Here is a 23438-nt window from a genome sequence, read left to right as displayed (position 1 = left end):
CAAACTTTCTATTTCTCTCTTATCAAACTCTTCTCTTCTCCAACTTCTGCAACCTGCACTCTGCTCCAATCAAACCTTCATCCTTCAACTCCCACACTGTCTGACTGAAGCAGGGGTTTTTATCACATGACTGAAGTCAGGTGTTCTAGTTAATCTAAAGCAAACCTTCCTCCCTTGGCAGGGAATAAGGCCCCCTGCTAACACTCTCATGCTGCCCTCTGGCCATGCTGTATCATAATACCCACAGTGCTGGGTGCAAAGGCACCTCTACATTGCAACAAAAGACCCGCGGCCCGGCTATGGCTCGCACGGATCAGCTGAGCTGCAGGGCTATAAAATTGCACTGTGGAGTCTGGGCTCGGACTGGAGCCCAGCCTTGGAGACCCTGCAGTGGCGGGAGGGTCTCAGAGCTCAGGCTCTGGCCCGAGCCCAAAAGTCTACACTGAAATTTGACAGCCCCGAATCCCGAGCCACATGAGCCCGGGTCAGCTGACCCACAGGGACAGGTGCTATGATAAAGGCAGCCCCTTACAGAGCGCGGTCTCAGGCCTGGTGCCAGGCAGAGGGGCCAGGAGCACGGATATTCTTCTACAGTGGATCTCACAGCTGTCAAAGCCTAGGAAGGTGTGAGCAGGGCAACAAAGAACAAACGAAGCATGATACTGTGGTATCCTGGTAAAATGCAGGGTGATCAAATCAGAGGTGAAACACTCAATATTCAGACTGTGGAATATGTGCTTTGTTGCCTATCCAGCGATTCAGAGGGGGTGAAATCTGGCCCTGCACACTACCAGGCATTCCAACACCTTAAGCCTGCCTTCGACTGGCCCTCTGAATGGGGAAGAAATTATTTGCCCCGTTCTTTATCACCTAGCACCACATTACAGTATTCCTTTCCCTCCTTGGTTAGCATGCCACTGACTGAGAGCCAGATTCGTCCTGGGGTCAGCAATATTGTTTACCCTGTACCATGATCAGTGGAACTGGAGTCAGAGGGCCAAGTTCCCTGGAGGGCTGTTATGGAGGGGCCATCAGGACAGCATGTGTGTGAGGAGCCAGGCTGCAAGCAAGGCAGCTGTACCCACAGAACAGTGCACAGGGTTTAATAAAGTCCCACTATTCAGCTTAATGTGCATCCAGCTTCCTTCTTCGCTAATGCAACCCCCGGGGCAGAGGGCAGTGGGGCTGCTCTTCTCTGGTTAGGGGCTGCTGGTTCCACCCCCTAAGCAGCGATTACAACACACAAGCACTGCCCCTGCCACTCCCCTTCTCACCCTCACCTGCTCCCAAATGCCTGCTACAGGGGGACTGCTGCATTCCCCAGAGGGGCCTTTCTGGTATGTCTACACTGCAGCTGAGAGCGTGTCTGGCACTGGCGGTGGCTCAGGCTAGCCACCCATGCTTGGACCCAGAGGTCGGGCGGACTTGGACTTGGGTGCCACAACGTCCACACGGGTGTTTTTAGCCTGCTAGCTCAAGTAGAGGTAGTGCAAGTCTGTCTACCCGAGCGTCTTCATATACAGTGCTATGGCGGCAGTGCTGCTGCAGGGCCACTGGTACTTTCCCAAGGTCCTCCCACAAATTAAGCCCTGCCTCTCTGAGAAACTCACGTGAAATTGTGTAATTTTTCAGAATATGCTCATCCTTCTCTGGCATGTTTTGATCAGCAGTCACATAGTTAACAACGGTGACATTTAAATTATTGTCACAGTGCCAGGGTGAGCTAAATGGAACAGCACATTCCTTCCAGAACTATTGCAGGCTGTCTGCACACTCTGGCAGGCATCGCTTGGGCAGTTAACCTTGCAAAATGTGATGCAAGTATTTCTCAGCAACTACCAGAGCTGGAGGCTGATTTTGTAAAACGGATGTTCAGATTTAGGAGCAGATGCAGACTGTTAAGATGTGATGGAGTAGGGGCTGTCTGTGTGGGGAATGGGCGAGCAGGGGAGGACTTTAGGGGATGGACTATACCAGAGCCTGTAACCTGAGCTAGGTAGGGGAGGGGAAAGGTCACTCCCGAGGGAGAATCAGTGGTGGAGTATATCCTGACCTTCCGGGAAAGACTGGCTGAGCTCATGGGTCTGGCCAGGGAGAATCTGGCCCGAGCCCAGAGGAAGCAGAAGGTCTGGTATGACCGCACAGCACGGGCCCATGCCTTTGCCACCGGGGATCAGGTGATGGTTCTCATCCCTGTGAGGAGAAACAAACTCCAGGCTGCCTGGGAAGGGCCCTGCAAGGTTATCAAGCAACTGAATGAGGTAGACTATGTGGTGGAGCTGTCAAACCGGGCACACCACCGTCGGGTGTACCATGTGAACATGATGAAACCATACTATGACAGGGGGAATGTGGTGTTGGCCGTGTGTGGACACTTGGGAGGGGCAGGGAGATGACCCTTTAGTGGATCTATTCCCTGGGACATAAAGCTGGTTTCCCCCCTGGAGGCGATTCCCCTCTCTGATCAGCTGACCCTGGCCCAGCAACGCTGAGATCAGAGAGGTGCTGCATCTGTACCGACAGCTGTTTTCCAACCAGCCTGGACACACTAATTTGACTGTCCCACAGGTGGAGACGGGTCACATCCTCCTATAAGATGCTTCCCTTTTCGGGTCACTGGTAAAACTGCCAGGACCTTGAAAGAGAGGTCAGGGACATGCTGGCTTTGGGGGTGATCCAGCAGTCTTCCAGCCCTTGGGCCTCGCCAGTGGTGCTGGTCCCAAGAAGGATGGGTCAATCCGGTTCTGTGTGGACTATCGAAAAGCTCAATGCCATCACCGTATCTGATGCCTACCCCATGCCAGGCCTGATGAGCTCCTAGACAAGCTGGGAGGTGCTCGGTACCTCACCACCATGGATCTTACCAAAGGGCTACTGGCAAGTGCCGCTGGACGCAGATGCCAGGCTGAAATCGCCTTTATCACCCTCTGGGGCTCTACGAGTTTCTGACCTGCCCTTTGGCCTCAAGGGAGCAGCCAGCCACCTTCCAGCACCCTGTGGATCAGCTACTGAGGGGGATGGAGAGTTTTTGCTCGTGGCGTATATTGACGACATCTGTGTCTTTAGCCAGACCTGGAGGACCACGTGTCCCAGGTTAAACAAGTGCTGGACCGACTCCAGGAGGCTGGGTTAACCGTAAAGGCTGAGAAGTGCAAGGTGGGGATGGCTGGAAGTATCTTACCTGGGCCATCGGGTGGGGAGCGGCTGCCTGAAGCCTAGAACCAGCCAAGGTGGAGGTGATCAGAGACTGGCCTGCTCCCAAACCACGAAAAGCAGGTCAGCCTTATTGGGATGCGGGGTACTATCGAAGGTTCGTGCCCCACTTTAGTGCCATAGCCGCCCCATCACTGAGCTGTGCAAAAGGGGAAGCCAGACAAGGTGGCTTGGACCGAGCAGTGCCAGCAGGCTCTCGGGCACTGAAGGAGGCTCTGGTTAGTGGCCCAGTTCAGACAAACAGATTTGACAACCTTATGGTGTTCCCGACGCCTCAGACACGGGACTGGGGGCGGTGTTAATGCAGGAGGATGAAAAGGGGGAGAGACACCCCAATCGTGTACCTGAGGCAAGAAGTCGCTACCCCGGAGCAAAACTACGCGGCCATCGAGAAGGAATGCCTGGCCATGGTGTGGGCCCTTAAGAAACTAGAGCCAACCTCTTGGGCGACACTTCACCGTGTACACCGACCACCCCCCTACCTGGCGGCACCAAATGAAAGGAGCCAACGCCAAAGCTCCTGAGGTGGAGCCTGCTCCTGCAGGACTATGACATGGACGTGGCCCATGAAGGGAAGTGCCAACCTGATAGCGGACGCGTTGTCCGGAAGGAGGCCCTGAACTTCCCAGGTCACTGGCAGAGTGACCCCGCTCAGTTCAGTTTCGAAGGGGCAGGTGTGATGGAGTAGGGGCTGTCTGTGTGGGGAATGGGAGAGCAGGGGAGGACTTTAGGGGATGGACTATACCGGAGCCTGTAACCTGAGCTAGGTAAGGGAGGGGAAAGGTCAACACCTTTGTCCGAAGGAAGACAAAGGAAGGGGCTGGCAGGAGAGAAGTAGTTTTCAGTTTGGGTTTCGGGCTGTGTGGGCGGAATTCAGGGTATCCTAAGCTGGGATCCAAGCACCCTGAAAGCTCAGAAGGACTCGATTGAAGGGTCCTGACTGTGCCTGCAAGCTCTGCTGTAACCTGCGTTCCTGTTGTCCAATAAACCTTCCGTTTTACTGGCTGGCTAAGAGTCACTGAGAGTCCCAGGAAGAGGGGTGCAGGGCCGGACTCCCCCACACTCCATGACAGCAAGATTTTCTCAGCAACTACCAGAGCTGGAGGCTGAGTTTTGTAAAACGGATGTTCAGATTTAGGAGCAGATGCAGACTGTTAAAAAAAAAGACAAGTACCGGCTCCCCAAGCTACAACGAGCCAGCCCATTTCAACCCCAGATCCTGATCTCTTCTTGGCCATGGTCTCTTCTGAGCAAGGGAGTGAAACTGTAAGTTCTTAGCCCAAAATGTGGAGTAATTTTTTGATGTGGGCAAGTATCTTGATTGAAAAGATCAGCCTCATTTCAGAGTAGTCAGGTAACGATGCTTTCTACTGGGAGGTTGACTAAAATGCTGCAGTGACACAGCTGTCATGGTGCAGCCGAGCGACTGTACCGCTTCAGTGAAGATACCCCCATGCAGACAGCAGAGGTTCCCCTGTTGGCGTAGGTAATGACTCCTCAAGAGATGGTAGCTGGGTTGATGGGAGAATTCTCCTGTCGATCTCGCTGTCTACACTGGGTGTTAGGTTGGTTTAACTGCATGGCCCTGGGGATGGATTTTTCCCACCCCTAAGCGACGTCGTTATACTGACCTAATTTCGCAGCAGACCAGGCCTCAGTCTGGAAGTCTGAATCCAATGAAGCATGTGGCCAGGCTGAATTTTTCTGGTTTGAGGCTAAAACCAGGATATTTAGAATTACCATTAATCAGACACCTGTCTGTGTCTGTAACTTGAGATGTGGTGAATGTTGACACATGAAAAGACTCATTGAGGAAATTAACATGCTATAAACACAGGTCATTTTAGTATGACAAAGAGCAACTTTGCAGTGTTTTTACACAAAGCACAGGGACTGGCTTTCTGTCAATGGTGGCATGTACAGAGTCTAATCAGTGATCAAAAACAGCCTGCCTCTAACCCCTGTTTCTAAACAGAATGTGAGCTGCTGCCTCCGCCTCATTCCCTGGAACACATGGTGGGTGCTTAAACCAATCCCTGGGGCAGCCATTCCATCCCCTCAAGATCTGCCATTCCTTATAATGCTGCCGAGACAGGATACAATTTTCCAGGTGTAGGGTTTTGCTTTGCTTTGGTTTGAAGTGGGAGGGGAGAGCTAAGGACCAGCATACAAGCCTGCCTGGATGCTTTATGCCCCATCAGTCTATTGTGGAAGAGATAGGTTTGTGGCCTGGGCCATCCAGAATTTGCTGTCTGAAACAGAGGGGTACAAAGATTGAAGAAGCCAGAAAAGGGCCTTTACGTACCCCAAGTGATCCTTCTCTGAACTGAGACCAGCAGGGGGGGGATCCCTGGGACAAGATTCTTTACAGTAACCCCCAGAGCAGAGGAGGGGGCATATCAGGGGTTAGCAAGGGGACCCATATGGCGTTAGCCTGAAGATGGCAGGGGGCCCCATGGACAATAGGGAGTATTGTCGGTTGCCTATTCTTTGACACTATACTTCCTGCTGTGATACCAAAACCTAGTGATTCATTTTCAGGCATGTCCACTTTTATGCTGCATGTTTTGCACACCATGGTTGACATTGTACACAGCGCAGATAAATAATACGCACTTGCCTTCTTTCACTGCTCCAGCAAGGGCCTGCTGTGCTCACTCAGCACAGAGTGCCACAGGGCATTCATTATGGGCCAGTATGTTTGCTCTTCCCTAGCTGGGACAACAGGAGAGTGTTTGAATCGCAGCCCTACTCCTCTGAGACAAGTCAGAGACAAGCTCAGAGGCTGAGCTGCTGGATGTACTCCTGGGGTACGCCTACACAGGAAAGAAAAACTCATGGCTGGCCTGCACCAGCTGACATGAGCTTGCAGGGCTTGGGCTGTTTCATTGCTGTGTAGACTTCCGGGCTTGGGCTCAAGCCTGAGCTCTGGGAGCCTCCTACCTTGCAGGGTCCTAGAGCCCAGGCTCCAGCATGAGCCTGAATGTCTACACAGCGATGAAACAGCCCCGCAGGCCGAGCCAGCTGGCATGGGCCAGCCCTGGGTTTTTCTTTGCTGTGTAGACTGACCCTTGGCTCCCTACTACGAGTTTGTGATGGTGTCATGAAGGTGGGAATGGAATGGTCGTAGGAGTGTGGTAGCTAGGGCTGGACACCATGAGTGCTGCAGCCAGTGGACTCTCAGTAGGCAAAACGTGAGGGTATTACCCATTGGCGGCAACGTGTCTGGCTATCCAGGCTCACAACACAAGTTCAAAGAGGCCGTGGCAAAGTCAGCAGTGCCCATGCGGCATACAGTGTTCTGCTCTGTCCGCTTCTGGCTGTCCATCCTCAGAGTCAGGAGTTCCCCAATGTTTGCTCAGTGTGGACCACATCTCAACAAAGAAATTGTCTTGTAGCCACCACTGCGCCAGTCAGTCACACTCCAGGGCCGTCCTTGTGGCTACTACAGGGCAATTGCTTACATGGAACAGTACCACTGGGAACATATTTCAGGGACTGTATTTAGAGCTGTCTTCCATGTAAACAAGGAGCCGCAGCTAGCAGCATGTGACCCACCAGCTCTCTGCACGTGTTCTGTGGGCCATTGTCTGGGTCTGGCAACCACCAGAAGAAGATTGCAATGCTTTGGAGTCGCTTTTCATGCCGATTTCTTGAAACGGCCATCAAAGACATTGTATCATCTGAGAGCAAAGGGAGGTTTCCTCAGTCCCTGGGGACACCTCTGGCACACTCAGCACCCTCTACAAGGCAGATATGCTTTTCATAACCCACACTCTGTGCTGGGTAAAAACCCCTATATGTGAAAATCTGTTATGCTAATGCACAAAAAACCCACCAACCCAGGGCCGGTGCAAGGATGTTTCGTGCCCTAGGCAAAACTTCCACCTTGCGCCCCGCACCCTCCACCTGAGGCGCCCCCAGCCCCCCACGGCAGCTCCACCCCTCTGCCCTGAGGTGCTCCCCTTGCGGCAGCTCACCTCTGCCCTGCCTCCTCTCCGAGCACACCGTGGCTGCTTCACTTCTCCCTCCTCCCAGGCTTGCTGCGCCAATCAGCTTAGGCGCTGCAAGCCTGAGAGGTGGGAGAAGTTGAAGCAGCCACGGCGTGCTCGGAGAGGAGGCGAGGCAGGGGTGAACTGGGGCGGGGAGTTCCCTGTGTGCCATCCCCCACCCTTACTTGCTGCAGGCAGCCCTCCCTGCGCTCCCCTGCCCCAGCTCCCTCCACCTAAATGCCAGCGGCAACCGGGACGGACAAAAATCTGGCCGCTGTGGTCGCTGCCGAAGAAAATGGCACCCCCCAAATCCCAGTGCCCTAGGCGACTGCCTAGGTAGCCTAAATGGTTGCACCGGCCCTGCACCAACCCTATACAGGGTGCATGGACTGTGTCTTAGCACAGACAGGAGAGTCCCCTATGCACACTGAACCTACTGGCTACAGTACGTGTTGAATGGTACTTCTGTTTGGAGACAGTTCTTCCAGAGGGGACTTGGGTTACACTGGAAGGACATTGCTGTCTGAGTGGCATTTGTCCCCAGTGGCTCTCTCTGAAAGGATTATGGACAGGCTGGAGATGACATCTGGAAGCCATTGATGGAGAATGTGCAGAAATTCAGACTCACATTTAGGCACAGAACTGGCCCACGAGGAGGATTATCCTCTAAGGGATTCTTTCATTTAGGTGCTCAGATTGTAGGCCGATAAGCATGGGATAAAAACCTACACAGAACAGAATTTAACGCACTCGGGAATTGGATCTGGAGCGCTGGGTTTTGTTAGATTAAATTCTATGGTGGATGCTGGGTTCTATACCAAACACAGAGATCCCTGCCCCAAAATGGTGCCAGTCGAAGGTGATACGACAAAATGCACCAGGTCTCTAAACCCAAGGCCACCCCTGGATTTACAGCCAGTAAGATCCACAGAATAGCTCCCCAGGCACAGCCACTTGTGGCCCTTGACGGTGGTGTCCGTAGCCCTGGGTACAGCTGATTTTCTGGACACATTTCTGGGTGCCTGGATCAGACCCCCAGGATCAGCCTCTAGAGATGATTGGGATAATTTGCCAGCCGGCTCCATGGTGATTAGTGTGCTCTAATCTAATCAAACGCACCAGAACAGGGAAGGAGGAACAGATCTCAAATCATAGAGAGGCAAGACAGGGCTCCCATCAAGAAGCTGGGAGTGGGGGAGGAGGACAGAGACAGAAAGCTACCAGGATGGAGGGAGAAGGAAACAAGACAAAGAGGAGGAAGAAAAGTGAGGGGCTATCTTAAGCCTCTAAGGCCCAGCTTGTGCTTCTGGAGAACTGGGGCTCAGGCAGGGACTCAATGACAGGAAGGCTGAAGCCACTGTCTCCATATATGGGTCTGTGTGGAGTTGGGGGGCCATGGCCAAGGCCCCCTGGAGGAGCCCAGTATTGGTTGTGATGTCAGTCTCACAGGTCCTTGTGATCCCTGCATGTGGGTCGTAGGGAACCTTTCACCTCAGCCATCAGTGTCCCAGACTGCAGTGAAGCATGGGGCGGTGCCCCTACATCAGGACTCTGCGTCAACGCATACTGGAGCAAGCTGGTACTGAGAACAAGGCCAGATCTTGGCAGCTCAGCAGGGTCAGACGCATGAGCTAGCAAGGAGTGAGAGGAGACACACCCAGGCGTGAGAGGAGATGGTGGTGGAGGCAGCCCTGGGCTGAGATTTAAGACAAAGGTAAGTGGATGCATCAAGTAGTGGGGAGGATTCAGTTGCTGTTCTCCCTCTCTCTGACTCAGCACTGACCTACCTGCCACCATGGAGCTGGCCCGTCCTGGGCTGCGTGCGGAACTGGCGTTTGTGTCAGAACTAAAATGCTTTGCTACAGAGGTGCCACCTGGGGACTACTGACCCAGCGTGCAGTACTCTGTCCTGATGCAGAAGACGAAGCAAAGCCCGGCACAAGGCATCTCCAGAGCTCCCTCCATGTTAAAGAGGAGGGTAGCTACTATATGCTGCCTCCTAAGACAAATAGGTGCAGCTGGCAGAGACGTGGCACACTGTCAATGCATCTCTCAGCGGGGTAAAGTCTGAGTGCCCCATGGCTATGCAGCCAGCGCTGCAGGAACCACGTATTCATCCCAGCCACTGTCCACTGTTCTTCCTGTCTGCCCTGTGCAGAGACACTGTTAAGGGTTCTAGCCAAACCCTTCCTCTGAACGGCGGGGGCAGGGCTGAAGTGGGTCAGTGAGGAGGTGGTCTCCTGGGTCACCAGGTTAAAACCCCGGTCCAGTAAGATTAGCCTCTCTCATTCCCCCACCACCAAGTATCTGCTCCCTTCCCTGAATCCACCCCCAGAGTCCGTTCCACACTCTTCTACCCCTGCCCCCCGCCAGGCTCCCTCCTCCACCCTGCCTTCCTGCTGTTAACACCCAGAGACGGCTTCCTTGCTTTCCTCCTGGGGGCTGGTGAATTCACTAATCGTTCTGATCAGAGCCTTGCTTTCAGGTAATAGCTCCTCTAGTGATGCTGAGAAACACCACATGGGGTGGGTGGACAGAAGCAGCACTAAAATGGCCTTCCCTCAGCAAAGGAGCTGGGAACAGCTGGTGTGAGGTGTGAGCACAGGAGCAGCTCTAGAGAGGCCCCCCCCCAACCCCCCGATAATAGCCATGCTAGGATGGAGCCGTATCACCTGGACCCAGGCAGGCAGGGGGGCCCAGGGAGCCATATCTCCAGAGCTGTCATAAACAGATAGCTAAGGGTTAATGTTTCTTTTGCCTGTAAAGGGTTAACAAAGGGAACCAAACACCTGACCAGAGGACCAATCAGGAAACCGGATTTTTCAAAGCTCAGGGAGGGAATTTTTGGGTATGTGTCCTTTGTCTGTGTCTCTGCTCTGTGCTCTCTCGGCTCTGAGAGAGGATCTCTCTACCTTCAGGTTTTCTAATCTTCTGTTTCCCAGTTGAAGTACAGTATAAGACAATATAGGTTTATATTGTTTTTGTATACATGTGTGTAATGCTGGAATGTTTTAAATTGTAATTCTTTTTGATAAGGCTTTATTCATTTTCTTTTAAGCAATTGGATATGTCATCTTGATACAGAGACCATTTTTATGTCTTTTCTTTCTTTTTAATAAAGTTTTCTTTTTAAAACTTGTTGGATTTTTCCTATGGGGGCTCAGGGGGATTGAGCCTGCAGCTCACCAGGGAATTGGTGGGAGGGAAAGAATGAGGGGGAAGGTGAATTGTCCTCTCTGTGTTGTAATTCAAGGAGTTTAAGTACAGTAATCTTCCAGGGTAACCCAGGGAGGGAAGCCCGGGAGGAGATAAAGAGGGGAAGGGAATGGGTATTTCCCTTTGTTGTGAGACTCAGGGCATCTGATCTTGGGGTCCCCCAGGGAAGTTTTGGGGAGACCAGAGTGAGCCAAACACTGGAATTTTTGGCTGGTGGCCAGTGCTATAAGAGTCCAAGCTGGTAATTAAGCTTGTAGGTTTCATGCTAGCAACTTATTTTCTGAACTCTAAGGTTCAGATCTGAGTAGGAAAGCTATGACAAGGGCCCAGGCAGGAAGGCAGGGGATCCCAGGGAGCCATATCCTCCGGGCCCAGGCAGGCAGGCAGGCAGGGGATCTCAGGGAGCCGTATCCCCTGGGCCCTGGCAGGCAGGGGATCCCAGGGAGCTATATCCCCGGGGCCGGGCAGGCAGAGGATCCCAGGGAGCCGTATCCCCAGGGTCCGGGCAGGCAGAGTTAACATGTTATTTCTATAGAAAAAAATGAAAATCCAAGCAGGAGACTTACAGAGATCCCTGGTTCCAAGGAGTCCGTGTTCACGATAATGGGAGCAGGGTTAGCCTGTTAAAGACGGAGATAAAACCCAGAGTATCACACCGCTGAGCTATGGGTCCCAGTGCACCAAGCCCCCAGCCACTCTCTCCATGACTTGCCCACCAGACACACAATCACATGGTACTTAACAGAAGAGCAAGCCATGAAAACAAGGCAGTGTTCTCTGGCACTCTGCCTCTCAGATACCCCACCCAGGCTGTGTCTCCATTTGGGCAAGGCCCCCTCCAGTCAGACCTGGCAAGATTCTGACAGGCTTTCCAGGCGCCGCAACCAATCCAGTAGCGTTCCTGTCTCTGGGGAGCCCCGGTGCTGCGGCACAGGAAGGGAAGGAAAGAGGTCCCACCTCTAGCCTCTATTCCAGTTCCAGAACAGATTGTACCCGAATCCCTGGCTACTGGGAGCCTGGCGGCGGGGGAGAGGGAAAAAAGGTACTTCCAGCCGATGTGGAGAGGCACCAGTGGACTAAGCTCAGGGGCAGGAGCTGGGAACGGCCAAATTCCAGTCCCCATTCTGCAGCAGATGCACCTATGACCTTGGGTGAGTCCCTTCTCTTCCCCTCCTGGAGGGGGTGGTAGGAATGAACTCAGTAATATGTGCACAGCACACAGGAGCACACAGCCTGGCCAACGTGCTCAGGGGAGTAACAATTGCAGAAACTCTGGGGTCAACATTCATTTCACAACTTCCAATCCTGCCTGTTAAGGGCATGTGGGCCTCTAATCCGGACCCACAGGTTCTCGTGCAGCCCTCAGACACAGGCACCACTGTACAGCTCACCCAGAACTACTGGATGTAAGGGGCTAGCAGAACTCTCACCCTCCCAAAGGCCCCAGCCACAAGGACCCTGACTGGGGAGAGCGACTGGCCTGGCCATACCACATTACTCAGAAGGAGGCCCGGGAAGTTGTCTGAGCAATGGAGAGACTTTCTGACTGGCTGCTGCACTGTGCTTGACTCTTGTTTGAGCCTTGGTTTCTGATTCTGGCTCTGACCTCTGGCTTGGACTCTGGTTCTGACCATCTGGCCTGAGCACTCCTCCTCCGATCATTGGGCCAGCCTGTCCACGTCCCAGTCCTGACACTGCCTCCCTGGGTTTTCAGCTTCCTTTGAACAGCCAACCAGCTGCTGACCCAGCAACTCGAAGATGAACACCGTCGAATGCCCCGGGATGGGCCATGGCTTTCAATGATTTGGAGACAATGGAGAGGAGCTTCCATTTCTTCAAACCACCTGAGCTGTCCATAACTCCTCCAGAGCACCACGTCTACATCCCCCAAAGCACCACCCACCCCGGCACTCGACAGCTCTCCTCCCAAAGCACCATACGGACTCTCCCCCAGACTGCCCAGGAGTCACTCTCCTCCCCTCAGCACCAGGTGGATTTCCCCCTCCCCACAGTCTGGGCTGTTCCCTGTTAGCACAGCTGATCTGTGACCTCGAGGCTGATACTTGGTGTCTTTCCAGGCGTTAGGGATCCTCTCTGCCCTAGACAATGAGCTTCTCCAGTTGCTGCAGCTCCCCTCCCTGGGTCTCCTCTGCTTCTGGAGCTGTGTTTGACAGAGGAGATCTACACGTGTGCTGGAGGAAGGAGGCGGAGCAGGCCTGAGTGCTCCTGAGGCCAGGTGAGAGGGAGGATGGTGACGAGAAGTAGCCATAGGTGCAGGAATGTCTTTGTGTATCAATGACCTGGAGCATAGGCAGGTAGGGAAGCACATTTCCTGACACAAAGTCAGGCCGGGTTGGCAATGACATTCAGAATGAGAATGGAGGCTGGGAAAGCACAGGTCCAGCCCCTGAGGATAGGAGGGGGATACAGCGATCACCCAATGGCTGAAGGTGAGCAGCAAGGGGAGCGAGCCGGGAGATGAGCACTGGAGAGGTGGAGAAGAGCATGTGATAAAGCCTCAATGACTTGTGTGGTTAGAGTGAGAGCTGTACTGAGAGATTCAAAACGTTCCATGAGGCGCTTTGCATCCCCTCGAGACACATTAGGCAGGAGCTTTTTATCCCTTTTATGTGCTTTGGGTGTCAGAGAATCACCAGCTTCCAGCCCTTTGCTTTGGCTCAGAGTCTGGAATGAGTGCAGGTGAGAGACAAAATGTGAAAATGGCACAAATCACATGACTCAGCTACTGAGGTATCAGCTGCAGGTCCATTCATGGGACCTGCTGCCCCAGCCCTGGTGCTGATTCTATGTTCAGCCCTGCTGGGACGCCGTCCAGCAAGAGATCCTCCTGCAGGACAGCACCCAGGCAGAACCTGCTACTGCCCCGGGCTCATCCTCCCTACAAACTGGTCTAGAGAGAAATGCAAGAATCAAAGAACTGAGAGTGGCAGGAGGCACCGAGCGTATCCTGGCCACTGCAGGCCCTCTGCAGCTTTGGGAATACACGTGTACAATTGTTCCAAACACTTAGTGAACAATGAACACGGCTTCACCTGGCCAAAACCATTATGCCCATTAACTGGTTGATAACATTGAAATCCTTCCCATGGTTGAGCTCAATGATCTAGAGACAGAATCATGACCAGAAACACAGGGATCAAAGGCTGGCTGCTCAACTCACTATTTCTCTCCACAGTCAGGGCTGATGTGGAGACAGCATGCTCCTCCGCACCCTTGAAATGATGCATCACTTGAATTGCCATCGCCGGCCATAACTGTCCACCACAGAGTTTTCTCCTTGGAAGCATCTGAATAGATGGTCTGATTTGGTGAGGCAGTTCCTTCCTTAGAGGTTTTTGAGGCCCAGCTTGACAAAGCCCTGGCTGGGATGATTTATTTGGGGATTGGTCCTGTTTTGAGCAGGGGGTTGGACTAGATACCTCCTGAGGTCCCTTCCAACCCTGATATTCTATGATTCCTATGTTCCAGCCAGAAGCAGCACTGATGTGTTCCCAAGAAAGCCACATACAACCCTCTGCCACCAGAAAGAAGCTGGGTTGACTAGACTTGCAAGGCAGTAAAGGAGAATATCTCACAAGATCACTCACCCTCCAACACAAGAGACATTTTACGGACGTATGGAAAGTTCCTGCGCATATTTGTGCCTCACCTAGGCCCCCTCCCTTCCTGACACCTCCAGCACAGAAGAACAAAGCTATCGTACCAGATTCCCCTCCTCTGCCTCTTTCAACACAGCTCCTAACCAGCTGTGTTCTATCTGCTGCTGCTTGGTAACTTCCTCCTCCTCACTCCCCACAAACAGGGCTCCCAAGGATGCGCCTCCTTCCACTCCACCTCTTCCAAGCAGGTTCAATAAGAACAGAAGTTATCTTCCACCATAATTAATAAAAGTATTCATAATAATGAATGGCCTAGAGAAGGAAGATTGGGAACCCATTTTCATACCATCTATAGTGGTGGTTTTCAACCTATTTATTATTGTGGGCCAGGCGGCAGCCCTAACCCTGGACCCCTGCCTTGCAGGGCCAGCCAGTGACCCTGACCCCAGACTGTGTGGGGCTGGGCAGCAGCCCGGGACCCCAGACCCCCTGCTATGGGGGGGGCCGGGCAATTACTCCAGACCCTGCGGGGATGGCTAGCAACCCTGATCCCAGACCCCATAGGGCCAGCTGGCAGCCCCAGACCCCCGCTGCACCAGGCATCCAGGAACTTGGACCCCACCACAGCTGGGCTGCAGCTGTGTGCTAACTGGGCTGCATGAGGCCCACGGGCTGTGGGTTGAGAACTGCTGATCTATAGTCTCTCTTTCTCATAAAAGAAAGACAAGTGCAAAGTACTACATTTAGGAAGGAAAAATCAAATACCCCACTATAAAATGGTGACTAACTGGCTAGGCAGCCTGTGACGAAGCAGAGCAACTGCCAGCCAGCACAGCAGGGGGTTAAAGAGAGACTCTGCTCTGCCCCTGCCCAGCTAGCCCTGTTATACCTCCAGCTAGTGCCAGGCCTGGAGTGGGAGAAAAGGAAAGAGCTGATCTCAGTTCAGGGCTGACTGGCACAGGGGCAGGAGCAAGCCACCTCTCTAAGTGAGGGGAAGGATCACTAACCTGCCCACCCAGGCAGCCACCAGGGAGGAAGCCCTGTGCCTCCAGCCATGGGAAACTCTGGAGGAGACCTAGGAACCTTCAGCTCCAAAGGCAACTGAGTGGGTGAAGCCCAGTGATATTGTGGGACTTGGACTCACCATTGACAGAGCCTGGGACCATGATGAGGTGCCACTCCAGACCCAAGGGAAGGAGCCTACAGGAACAGGCCATCCAACTAAGGGGACTAGAGGGGCTACGCCCCAAACCCAACAGACTAGTAGGAAGTAGCCCAGGGCAGCGAATTTAGACCCCTTGCCGAGAGGGCTAACAAACGCAGGAACCTTGGTTGGGACCCAGGGGAGAGGGAGGGAGGGCCTGGGACTCTCTCTACTTCCCCACCAGCCTTAGAGACTGAGGCCTCACAGCCAAGCACTCTAAGCAGTAGGCTGTCCATCCCTCCAGCTGGCTGTTACACAGCCGTACTGCAGAAAAGTGTCTGGGGGGGGTTACAGCAGATCAAGGTGAAAATGAGTCAGCAATGTAATTCTGTTGCAGAAAAGGCAAATGAACTTATGGGATGTGTTAACAGAAGTCTCATATGTAAGACCTGGGAGGTAATTGTTCCACTCTATGCAACACCAGCGAGGCCTCAGCTAGAGTACTCTGTCCAGTTTTGGGCAACACATGTTAAGAAAGATGTGGACAAACTTGAGTGAGTCCAGAAAAGAGCAACAAAAATGTTAAAATGTTTAGAAGCCCCGATCTGTGAGGAAAAGTTGAAAGAATTTGCCATGTATATTCTAGAGAAGACTCAGGACATGATAAGAGTCTTCAAATACGTTAAGGGTTGTTACAAAGAGGACAGTGATGAATTGTTCTCCATGTCCACTGAGGGTAGGGCAAGAAGTCATCTGCTCAATTTGCAGCAAAGGAGATTTAGGTTTGAGTTAGGAAAAACTTTCTAACTTTAAGAATAGTTATGTACTGGAACAAGTTACCAAGGTAGGTTGTGGAATTGCCATCGCTGGAATCTTTAAGAAAGGGGTAGGCAAGAACGTGTCAGGGATGGTCTAGGTATGTTTAATCCTGCTTCAATGCAGGGGGTTGGACTAGATGACTTCTTGAGGTCACTTCCATACCTACATTTCTGTGGTTCTATAACAGAAGAACAAGAAGACACTGAATGACTTTTGAAAAGTGGCAAACTAAGACAAGGAAATACTTTCCACACAGTGCACAATCATATGGAATTCATTGCCACAAGGTAGCACCGAGGCTAAGAGTTTAGCAGAATTCCAAAAATGTTGCATGTTTGTATGGATAAAAAAAACCCTGCCAGAGTTGGAATAATAAATATTGAAAAAAGAGAGTTTTGGAAGGGATGTAAACCCTTCTACTTCAGGTCATCAGAAAGCCTCTAAGTAGTGGAGAGTAGGAGAAATTTCAAACTATGAGCTTGATGCAGGAATTACTGGATGAGTTTCTCTGGCTTGTGTTATGTAGGAAGTCAGGTTAGATGATCCTACTAGACCTTTCTGGTGTTAAAACCTATTAAGCTATAAACCTTGCCCTGGTGACAGATTATCCCATTACTACCTACTACTGGGTTTCTGAAACCTCTGGTCCCAGCCACTGGCAGAGAGGACCATGAGTGTGATCCAGCATTGCCAATTTTGATTTTTTCATGTCTGAGCTGTCTGAATTTCTGAACATTTAACTGTCCTTGCACTGTAGGTGGAGGAACTGGGAATCAACAAGCTGGGAGTTCTGGTCTTACTCGAAAAGATTCTGACGACAGAATGGAGCAGGAGATGGTTAATTTGATGAATTCACGGATGCATTCTCATCTCTCCTGCCGCTACAACTACAGGCTACAAAAGGATAGATTTGGATGATGGGTAATTCTCCTTTAGCTCAGGCAAACACAACTGCTTCCAAATGCTCCTGCCGAACTCCACCCACACTTAAAGCAGTGTCACACTTAAGCTGCAATGTCTTGGGAACTAGGATGCTTAGAAGCAAGTGCCATGTCCCCACTGCAAAGCTCCCCTTTCTGGCACTACGGAGTGCTCATATCTGACCCTGCTAAATTGTGAGGTGGAGTATCTTAAATCTGACACTGGGCCAGGTCTGAATATTGCATGCCCATGGTCCCAGACCAGTACAATTCTGGGAGGAAATTCCACATTTCACAGTAAAAAGAAAACACTTTTATAGCTGGTGGTTAAAAAACAATGGTGGTTCAGAGGTTTGAAATGCTAGAGGCCATCTCAGAGGAGATGGATTGGCGGCAGAGTGTAGAGGAAGTGGTTAAAGGTAAATGCAACTTATTGCATGGCCCCCCTGCGGTATCGCATGCCTATTACCCCCACCTTGGTGCTTTGTGACCCTTCTGCAGGACAGGTGCTCTCAATGGTAAAGTCACAGAAGCTTTTACATCCCAGCCGATGTCCCCTGGTATGGCCCATCACTAATCCCACAATCATTGCCTCTCTGTGCACTGCTACATGTCGTCTTGCCTGCTCACCGTGTCCTGCTCTCCATGCACTGAGCATCTGTCCCAGTCATTCCATGCGATCGCTTTTTACATTTGAAAATACTGCTAGGAGCGCAATTTCCCACATGGGACCCAAGAGAACAGTAATGTAAGTGGCTGCTTAAAACAAAGCCACAGCCCGGCAAAAGGAATTCAGACCAGGAAATCCCTGTTTGTCTCCTGTTGGGAGCTACTCCAGGAAGCCGAGTATTATGGGAGAGGCATTTAGATACTAGTCCCTAGTGACTTTGCACGTACAGGGATCCCTACATTTGTATCTTGCCCGTGTTTTTCGGAAAGTCTGACAAGCCCAAGAGAGGGTTTATAGATGAACTGATTCCCCCATCACACAGACACTGGGCCTTCTGGCAGCAGCAGGAGGGGCAGGAATGTCATTATGGTTTGCTGGGCAGCAAGAAGATGCTGGCGAATTGACTTTGTCCTTGTCTGCGTGGAGTTGTAAGTAATTTATGCCCGAGGGTGAGCGGTGTGGTCCCACGCAGAGAGGAGAGGGATCGAGAGCAGTGCACTTAGATCACATTCAATGGGTCTGTCAGAGCTTTTCCATTGAAAACACTCAATCACATTCTTATTGTTTACTGAGCCCTGCCACTGTGCTTGGGGTGGTACAAATGGAAGAAGTGGCTCTGGCCCTACAAAGCTCACCAGCTTGGGCAGGCGCAAACCAGGCAGTATAGACACATGGGTGAACACCCACAAATCCCACTAAAATCCACGGGAACTGTAGGTGCTCAGCACCCCTAAATATCAGGCCAAGAGCGTGTGTCCATTGCCGGCCTGAGCTTGAAGTGCTGCAGGAGTCTCACGGGGCTCACTGCAGGGCTTCATGGGAAGTGTGGGGGCGGAGGTCGCCTGACGCGAGAAGAGTCTGTCCCAAGCTAAAGGAAAGCCAGCACAAAGCCAGCATGGGTGAAGGCTGCAGAGGCAGAGGAGAGCAGAGTGGCTTGGACAGAGCAAAGGAAACGAGCGGGGAAGCCAACAGCTGTGCAGGGTCTGGAAGGGATTCAGGGGGCACTGATGTGGTTGGAGTGAAGGTGAGGAAAACGAGGACTGGCAGGGAGCACAGGGAGGCTGGAAAGCAGGTGGTTACAGTAGTCAAGGTGAGGAGCCAAGGCATGAAGAAGCTTTGGGCAGTCAGGATGCAGAGGAAAGGCCAGACTTCCATGGCACCTGAGCTCCAGCAGGAGTATGCTGCATGGCAGTCTGTGGTGCAGGGGGGGAAGATCTGCACACTGTGCCGTCCAGAGCACCAAACATTGGCACTGACTGGAGCCAGCACAAGACCCAGCCCTCAAGTAACAATGGAGGAAGCAGCCAGTGACTGCCCATTCACAGACTTTCTGGACAGGTCAGGCGCCCTACAGATCTCCCTGGGGACGCAGAGTGTTGGTTAGGGCACAGCTGCTGCCGGGATGGACTAAAGCGAGAACTTCTGCTGGCAGGGGAGACTGCAGGTTTGGGTGGAGGAGGCGGAAAATTTGTGTTCCTCCTTCCAATTGCTCTCAACCATTACTCACAGTAATCCCAAACCTACCCTGGGCCATCCACACCTGCCGGGCTGCCATTTATTAGGTGTGGAGTCAGGAACCTGACCTTATGGGATAGAAATGGTCATGTTTATGGACTTTGTGGTTGTGCCTACTGGCCCCATTCAGCACGGGTTGCGGGGGGGGGGGAGGTTGGTACACACAGAAGAGTTTACAGGATAAGCCCACATCTTTTCCAGCTTTTCCCCTGGCTGGTTTTTACCATGCTTCTCCTTTGGAGTCTGTCACTCATTCATACACCGGCAAGCTGATCTGCATTCATCCCCATTTAGAAGCCCCTCAATTCTGATTCTGGACACTCATGAGACGTAAAGCTTCTTTAGTTTTTTGTCCTTCTCACAATTTCTGTCAAATGTGGCTGTTGCTCTCTGCACCCCAACAAGTTGTGAGGCACCACAGCACAGCTGGCTAGGAGCTCGTGGCCGCCAGGCCCAAGGAGGGCAGGGGCTGAATGCACAGAGACCTGTTTGCCTTCCACAATGCAGCCAAAGATCACGCTGGCTGGCCAGTTATAATGAGGGGCATGAGTTTGTCCATTTCAGCTGTATTGCAAGGAGGTGACTGCTCCCTTCAGCACAAGAGCCTAGTACAAGTCACACTCTTTGGAAGTTTACACTATTAATATTCCTCTGCTCCTGTGCTGTTGTGGTCAGTACCCAGCAGCGGCTCCAGACACCAGTGCTCCAAGCGCGTGCCTGGGGCGGCAAGCCACGGGGGGTGGCCTGCTGGTCCCTGCGAGGGCAGCAGTCAGGCAGCCTTTGGCAGCGCGCCTGCAGGAGGTCCTCTGGTCCTGCGGATTCAGTGGCAATTTGGCGGCAGGTACACCAAAGCTGCTGGACCGGGGACCTCCTGCAGGCAAGCTGCTGAAGGCAGCCTGCCTGCCATGCTTGGGCAGCAAAAAAGCTAGAACCGCCCGTCAGTACCTGAGCCAAAATTCAGCAGATGTAAAAACAGGCTTTTCCAAAGCCTTAGGCCCACAGAAGTGCTCCAGTCACATGAAATGCTGGTTTTTAGAAAATAAACCAATGACCCTTCCCTTCCAGTGTGGTTTAATGGCTGCCATCTTGGCTGAGAGACTGGAGGCTGAACAGTCTTTCCAGGCTCTTTGAGAGTCGCATGCCCTGTGGCTCAGCCAGAGTGACACACATGCACACTGGCCGAGGGCCACATCTGTAGCTTTGTGCTAGTGCACGAGAAACAAGAAGTTACACTGACTCGCCTATTTTCATTTGGTAGTTTCTGCATCTCCCTCCATTTGCATGAACCACATATAGAGGGAAAAGCCAACTGGACTTTTCAGTCCCTTTACTTTGTAAAGGGGTTACTAGTAACATAGATATTTGAAAAACCATTTCTTTGTCTGATGATGAAGCACTGTGCCCGTTCAAAGTGTGATGCCTGGAATCTCAGAGTGGGGAAAGAGAGGCTCAGTGACAGTTCCATCCACAGTGAGGAACGTGCCACAAGCAATCCTCTGGCACTCACTGCCACAGGACGAGCGTCTATACAAATGTACAAACTTTTCATAAACTGCCAGCCTGAAAGGCCCTAGACCGTCAGATACTGACTGGGAAATGGACAGGCAACTGCACTGGAGTGTCAGCGCCACAGGATGTACAGAAAACACAGATTCCTGGAAACCCTGTTCTGTTGGCAGGTCACCTCCACAGAAGCAGTGTCCTGCCGTAGGTGGGGAAATTTCTCACTATTTAAATTAATTAATTTCCCAGGAATGAGGCCCTGTCTCTGTGCAACAGCAAACCAAGCTGGCTTACCTTTAGCAGGATTCACCCTAGTACATACGAAGTTGCTCATCTGTTTCTCTCCAGCCTCTGCTGAAGCTTTTCATGGAGAATTCTTTTCCCACCACCTGATCTGCCTGATGCGCTATGAATGAGTTTCTTAGGATGTCAAGAAGCATATGCTCTGGTCGTGCCTGGGATGAAGACATTCCTCCCTGGGGAACTGAGAGAGCCAGGAAGGTGTGACTTGCAAATCAGAAGGCAGAACAACAATCCCTCCAGCTCCTTCCTTTGGAGCATATAGATGTGCAGTTATTTTGGGTCTATATTTGAACTTTTGGGGCAGAGCTAACCCAGGTCCTACTTCTCTTTACGCCAGAGATACATTTACCTGGATCTGATCTATGACTTGGGACCTCTAGGAGGGCTTGTCTAGATCCATTAGTCTCCTTTCTAAGTAAAGTGAAATGCCTCCTATCGTTAGTTAGGGGAGTGATGCTGCTACCTTCAGGTCAGAGGCCTGGAGTTTGAATGTGGAAGGGGCTATATGTCTCTGTGTATAATCAATGAGGAGTCCTTGTGACACCTTAGAGACTAACAAATTTATTTGGGCATAAGCTTTTATGGGCTAAAACCCACTTCATCAGATGCATGGAGTGGAAAATACAGTAGGAAGATATTTATACACACACACAAAAAGATGGGAGTTGCCTTACCAAGTAGGAGGGTCAGTTCTAACACGACAATTCAATTAAAGTGGGCTATTATCAATAGGAAGAGGAATCACTTTTGTAGTGGTAATCAGGGTGGCCTATTTCAAACAGTTGACAAGAAGGTGTGAGTAACAGGAGGGGGAAAGTAGCATGGGGAAATTAGTTTTTAGTTTTTGTAGTGACCCATCCACTCCCAGTCTTTATTCAGGCCTAATTTCATGGTGTCCAGTTTGCAAATTAATTCCAGTTCTGCAGTTTCTCATTGGAGTCTGTTTTTGAAGTTTTTTTGTTGAAGAAGTGCCACTTTTAAGTCTGTTGTTGAGTGACCAGGGAGGTTGAAGTGTTCTCCGACTGGTTTCTGAACGTTATAATTCTTGATGTCTGATTTTTGTCCCTTTATTCTTTTGCGTAGAGACTGTCTGGTTTGGCCAATGTACATGGCAGAGGGGCATTGCTGGCACATGATGGCATACATCACATTGGTAGATGTGCAGGTGAACGAGCCCCTGATGGTGTGGTTCCTCGTTGTTTTTGCTAATACAGACTAACATGGTACCACTCTGAAATGTGTGTATAATAAAGCCCGTGATAGCATAATCCTCAGTGTTCTAATTCAGTTTGCACTGATGTTCTCTCCATGTCTCTGAATGTCACTCTGTATCAGAAGAAGAGATTCTGGTCTCTCCCTCCTGCACTAGGCTCTGTGTCGAAGGGATTCCAAGTTGTCCTGGTTCAGCCTTTTTGGAGCACTCCAAAGTCTAGTCACCGTGCCTTACCATCAGAGGTCTGGCAGGATTCTCACTTGCCATGTCCAATGTGACAGAGCAGATTTGCTTCCTCTTTCTAATCCCAGGAGATTGCAGAAGAAAAAGAGAAATCTGTGGGTACGTCTACACTACAGGATTATTCCGATTTTACATAAACCGGTTTTGTAAAACAGATTGTATAAAGTCAAGTGAACGCGGCCACACAAAGCACAATAATTCAGTGGTGTGCATCCATGTACCGAGGCTAGCATCGATTTCTGGAGCGTTGCATTGTGGGTAGCTATCCCATAGTTCCCGCAGTCTCCCCCGCCCATTGGAATTCCGGATTGAGACCCCAATGCATGATAGTTCCCCAATGTTTGCTCAGTGTGGACCACATCTCAACAAAGAAATTGTCTTGTAGCCACCACTGCGCCAGTCAGTCACACTCCAGGGCCGTCCTTGTGGCTACTACAGGGCAATTGCTTACATGGAACAGTACCACTGGGAACATATTTCAGGGACTGTATTTAGAGCTGTCTTCCATGTAAACAAGGAGCCGCAGCTAGCAGCATGTGACCCACCAGCTCTCTGCACGTGTTCTGTGGGCCATTGTCTGGGTCTGGCAACCACCAGAAGAAGATTGCAATGCTTTGGAGTCGCTTTTCATGCCGATTTCTTGAAACGGCCATCAAAGACATTGTATCATCTGAGAGCAAAGGGAGGTTTCCTCAGTCCCTGGGGACACCTCTGGCACACTCAGCACCCTCTACAAGGCAGATATGCTTTTCATAACCCACACTCTGTGCTGGGTAAAAACCCCTATATGTGAAAATCTGTTATGCTAATGCACAAAAAACCCACCAACCCAGGGCCGGTGCAAGGATGTTTCGTGCCCTAGGCAAAACTTCCACCTTGCGCCCCGCACCCTCCACCTGAGGCGCCCCCAGCCCCCCACGGCAGCTCCACCCCTCTGCCCTGAGGTGCTCCCCTTGCGGCAGCTCACCTCTGCCCTGCCTCCTCTCCGAGCACACCGTGGCTGCTTCACTTCTCCCTCCTCCCAGGCTTGCTGCGCCAATCAGCTTAGGCGCTGCAAGCCTGAGAGG

At 51.7% G+C, this 23438-nt stretch overlaps 1 protein-coding gene across 6 annotated transcripts in view; it reads right to left on the bottom strand.

Moving 5' to 3' along the window:
* The window catches only part of DLG3 (discs large MAGUK scaffold protein 3), a 180045-nt gene that overhangs the window by 88543 nt on the left and 68064 nt on the right, over window positions 1-23438 (bottom strand). For all 6 annotated transcript variants that reach the window (XM_032797359.2, XM_032797365.2, XM_032797373.2 and 3 more), the window contains one exon: window positions 10988-11041. In XM_032797359.2, the coding sequence (XP_032653250.1) occupies window positions 10988-11041 (54 nt within the window). The remainder of the gene's footprint in view (window positions 1-10987; window positions 11042-23438) is intronic.

Source organism: Chelonoidis abingdonii, chromosome 8 (genome assembly GCF_003597395.2).
Source record: "Chelonoidis abingdonii isolate Lonesome George chromosome 8, CheloAbing_2.0, whole genome shotgun sequence".
In the NCBI taxonomy this organism is placed as follows: Eukaryota; Metazoa; Chordata; order Testudines; family Testudinidae; genus Chelonoidis; species Chelonoidis abingdonii.
Note: the sequence above shows the minus strand (reverse complement) of the source record. Positions and strands in the feature narration are given on the sequence as shown.